Below are 3900 nucleotides of genomic sequence, written 5' to 3'. Positions count from 1 at the left end.
GGCACAACGCCGTCAATGACATCCTGCTCCGGAGCATAAGACAATTACATGTGCCGGTTCGCGCAGAGCCCGCTCTCTTAAGCCCTGACAGCGGCATCCGTCCTGACGGCATGTCTCTGACTCCTTGGACTCCTGGTAGACTTCTGGTGTTGGACGTCTCCATCCGTAACACCTTTTCCCCGAGTTACATGGGCTTGGCGAGAAGTGTGGACGCCGTGGCCGCCAGAGGTGAACGTGACACAAACATCCATTCCAGAACACTCTCAGAGGAATAAATTTTCCTCCCCTTTGTTATTGAAACTTCGGGCGTCTGGGGCGAACAGGCGACTGCTTTCTCAAGGAGATCGGTGGACGACTTGAGCAGGCTACCGGGGAAACACGCTCGAACGCATTCTTCAGACAGAAAATCGCACTGGAGACCCAGCGAGGCAACGCAAGATTGCTTCTCGACGCTCTGCCCCGCGAGAGGGGTCTTGATGAGCTTTTCTTTGTGTAAAGTTTTCCTCAAATTGAAAACCCGTAGATTCAATTCAATGCAGCTTTTATTCGCTCGAAGACGGACTTGGCGTGTCCATTTCTTCCGCGTTCAAACGGTACCGGAGTTCAGCTCTTAAGTCGAACCCCGGTGAGGGCAAGTTGCCCTCATACACTTCACTTATCGCTTGTTCTGGAAAAGAAGAGAACGAGGAATTAGGTACTATCTCAACATAAGAATTTCTGAAGATTTTCCGATATCCAACATTCCGACATCCTCCCAGCTGTTTGCCTGGAGCTCCAATGTCATTATATTGTAGTCAAGGTTTGCTGATATCGTGACTAGGCATTGCAAATAACCGCAACTCAGAAAAACCGCGGTTTCGATTAACCGGAGCCGAAAAACCGCTAACCGCGAATATAATCGCAAATAACCGCGATCGCTCCAGCGAGTAATCTGAGGCGAAATCAGCATGTGAACATGGATCTATTTCTATTGTAGCTTATTTGAAGCTTATTTGAAGCTTATTTGAAGCTTTCGGGGGGGGGAAAGGAAGATGACGAGCTCACTCAGAGAATGGAATCTCCCGTTTGTGTGTTTAATGAATCAAGAGTTGGAAGGAGTCATGGAGTCCAACGAATTTCATAGAAGATGTACTCTCTAAGACAATGATCAAACCGGGAGCGTTTGATGGCTCTTGCAGCACGAGCAAAAAGTATCGTTGATGTTTTGATTTCGATTGCTTGAGCAACGAAAACGCCAATTCACGCTCCGCCGCTGCCAGGTCTACATCCAACGTGCCTTCGGACGTGAAATCTCAATGTTACGTGCCGTGCGCCGAGATCCGAGATCGAAGATGATATTCCTCGAGCTATTCTAGGAGCTGAGCCAATTGTCGGAAAATTCTTCTGGAAATCATATTTTATTCGTTCTCGTATTCGGTAATAGGCTGGAGAATAATTTTCGAGACATTTTGAAGGAGCTATGACTGATCCTCAGGCCTTTTGACGTCTGGATTGGCAGGCCTCGATTTGCGATTATTAATCGAAATATACATGCGATTGATCACGATTAAAAACCGCGATTTCGAGCGGTTAATCGCGACTTTTAACCGCGGTTAGAAACCGCTGCAATGCCTAATCGTGACCTACATACGCAAAGAAAAGTTTCTTGATTTGCTCACCGAAAGTTGACCGTATTTCATCCACGGTATTTCTTCCACGGAACCCCTAGGGGTTCCGCAGGGGTTCCGCAGGTAGACTTCAGGGTTCCGCGCAATCCGCCACGGAACCCCGTTTGGGAACCTCTGTCTTAGATCACAACCGCAAGCAAGTGAAGCAGAAAACGACAGGGGAGAAACTTGTGGGAGAGAATGGCGCCACTAAGATGGCGCTGCTCGGTTGCAAACTACCGCCGGCCGCCCTCAATATGGCGTCTTCGGTTTGTACGCCCGTACGCTTTGTACGGCGTACTTTTGTACGCTTGTACGTATGCTGAGGATAGCGTACAATTGTACGTGTGTTAAGTCTATGCGAGGTGCGTACAAGGAAAACGCGGCGTAAAATTCCACAAAAATGGAAGCTCACCATGGGGGAGGGTACACGATGGGACTAATGATCTTTGCTGAATGTTCGACAGTGATCGGGCGGTCCCTTCCACATTTTTTCGGCTCGGATTTTCAGACATGTCGGATCACACGGGATTACGCAGTATCACACCGAGATCACACGGTATAACGATGAGATCGCCCTAGATAACGAGGAGAAACACGGGATGACGATGAGATCGACCTCGATAACGGGGAGAAACATGGAATCACGATGAATTCGCACGGGATAACGATGAGATCGCCCGGGGTAACGGGGAGAAACACGGAATCACGATGAATATATACGATATCGCTCCCCATAAGGAGCTTCGAATTAAATTCTGTGAAGAGGATGAGGAAAGATGCAAAATATGCTAAATGCGCGAAATTCCACTCTCAGTCTTTCTCTGAAAATGTCCCGTAGTAGGAGCCGGAGCCGGTCACCATCGAAAGGATCGACGGTCGCTTCATACAAACGCAAAAAGGATTAGGAACGCGAGAGAAGCAGCTCGAGAGACCGTAGTAGACACAAGAAACCCCACGAAGAGCCCACAAATCCTCTAAGCATAGGAGACGCAGGGAAGAAATTCCTAAAGCTCATCGCGGCGGCAGAAGTCGCTCGAGCAGCAGCTCGAGTGCCTATCGGGAAATCAGAAAGGAGTCTCCGAAAAAGCGGCCACGGCTGGGACAAGACTCCAGAAGTGAGTTCACGACCTCCATCCAAAAATGAAATTCGCATGAATTCTATAAATTAGTGTGTTATTAGTCGGGAATAATCCTATTTAGACCAGTCATGGATAATTCTGGGCTAATTTGGCACGCTTCATTCTAGCGGACCCCTTCGAAATACGGCGTCGGAAGCTCATCCGGATGAAAGAAATTGCTACTGAAGTCGAACGCAAACTCGCTGAGCTGCTCCCGAAAAAACTCGAAGAGGAGATCGATCTCCGGAAAGAAAAGATCCGCCTGGATCTCAAGCTGGAAATGGAAGAGCAGATCCGGAATGAGAACAACGACTTGGCGAGAATCAACCTCGAGCTGAGAGAGGTACGCTATTCCCCCGTGTGTACTCTTGACGTTTAGTAGTGGAGCTATCCGTCGGTGTATTTTCAGGGGGAGAAGAGCCGAAGAGGATGACGCGCCATCTCGCGACCCATGATTTGCATAGGGACCCAAGATTCTTCGACGCCGAACATGGACGCCAATGGGAGCATCGCTGCTCTACGAAGGAAGATCTCCTGCCCGCCCAGCTTGACGATGCTCCTGCGATGTTGCCCGATGCCTCGTTTACCTCAGATGCCGACCTCGAGCTCCTTGGTGCTGCAGTCCTGCCGCAGGCGGTTCCCAACTTATCGCTCCGCCTCAGGGATAAGCTCACTAGGATGCAGGGTAGGCTGCCCCTCCTGACTTCTTAGGCTGCTTTTTTCCTTCTACAGAGCTCCCTTGGCATCAACCGCATAAGGTACTTCCTCCGAGCCAGTCCTGCCTACGTTGACTCCAGTGAACTCAGCTCCATCGATTCTACAATACTACAATGCGCGCGATCATGTCTCAATCTCCGCCTGGACGCCAGATCAAACACCCAGATGTCCCTTCCGATCAAGTCTGGAGGACTGGGTCTTCGAATCCTCTCAAACCTATATATGGTTATATATGGTCGTCGAGGTTCTCTGAGATTCCTGATGCAAACAATCGTCATTTACAATCAGCCTGGGACAATATCTCCGCGGCATCAGCCCAGTCCCAAATCACATCTTCCTCAGAAATTACCTCAATGGAGAGAATCTCGATGTCCCCATGCGGCTGGCCCCCATAGCTGAGCTAAGCTTCACTGTCG

The 3900-nt window shown here is 49.5% G+C and overlaps 1 protein-coding gene and 1 long non-coding RNA gene across 2 annotated transcripts in view; one reads left to right on the top strand and one right to left on the bottom strand.

The window, feature by feature from the left end:
- LOC114828465 (arginine and glutamate-rich protein 1-B-like) overlaps nt 1-3110 on the top strand; it is a gene marked incomplete at its 3' end in the record, with an annotated part of 5557 nt that extends 2447 nt beyond the window's left edge. The window contains exon 2 of the mRNA XM_029112727.1: nt 2896-3110. Coding sequence (XP_028968560.1) covers nt 2896-3110 — 215 coding nt within the window. The remainder of the gene's footprint in view (nt 1-2895) is intronic.
- Nucleotides 525-2011, bottom strand: LOC100905458 (uncharacterized). Its single transcript, XR_001951235.1, has 2 exons — nt 1659-2011; nt 525-667 (listed from the first exon to the last, which is right to left on the bottom strand). It is a non-coding gene; the product is annotated as an uncharacterized LOC100905458 (long non-coding RNA).
- Nucleotides 3111-3900: the final 790 nt, after the last annotated feature.

Source organism: Galendromus occidentalis, unplaced genomic scaffold (assembly GCF_000255335.2).
Source record: "Galendromus occidentalis unplaced genomic scaffold, Mocc_1.1 scf7180000075740, whole genome shotgun sequence".
Classification (NCBI taxonomy): domain Eukaryota; kingdom Metazoa; phylum Arthropoda; class Arachnida; order Mesostigmata; family Phytoseiidae; genus Galendromus; species Galendromus occidentalis.
This window is presented reverse-complemented; position numbering and strand designations above follow the sequence as displayed.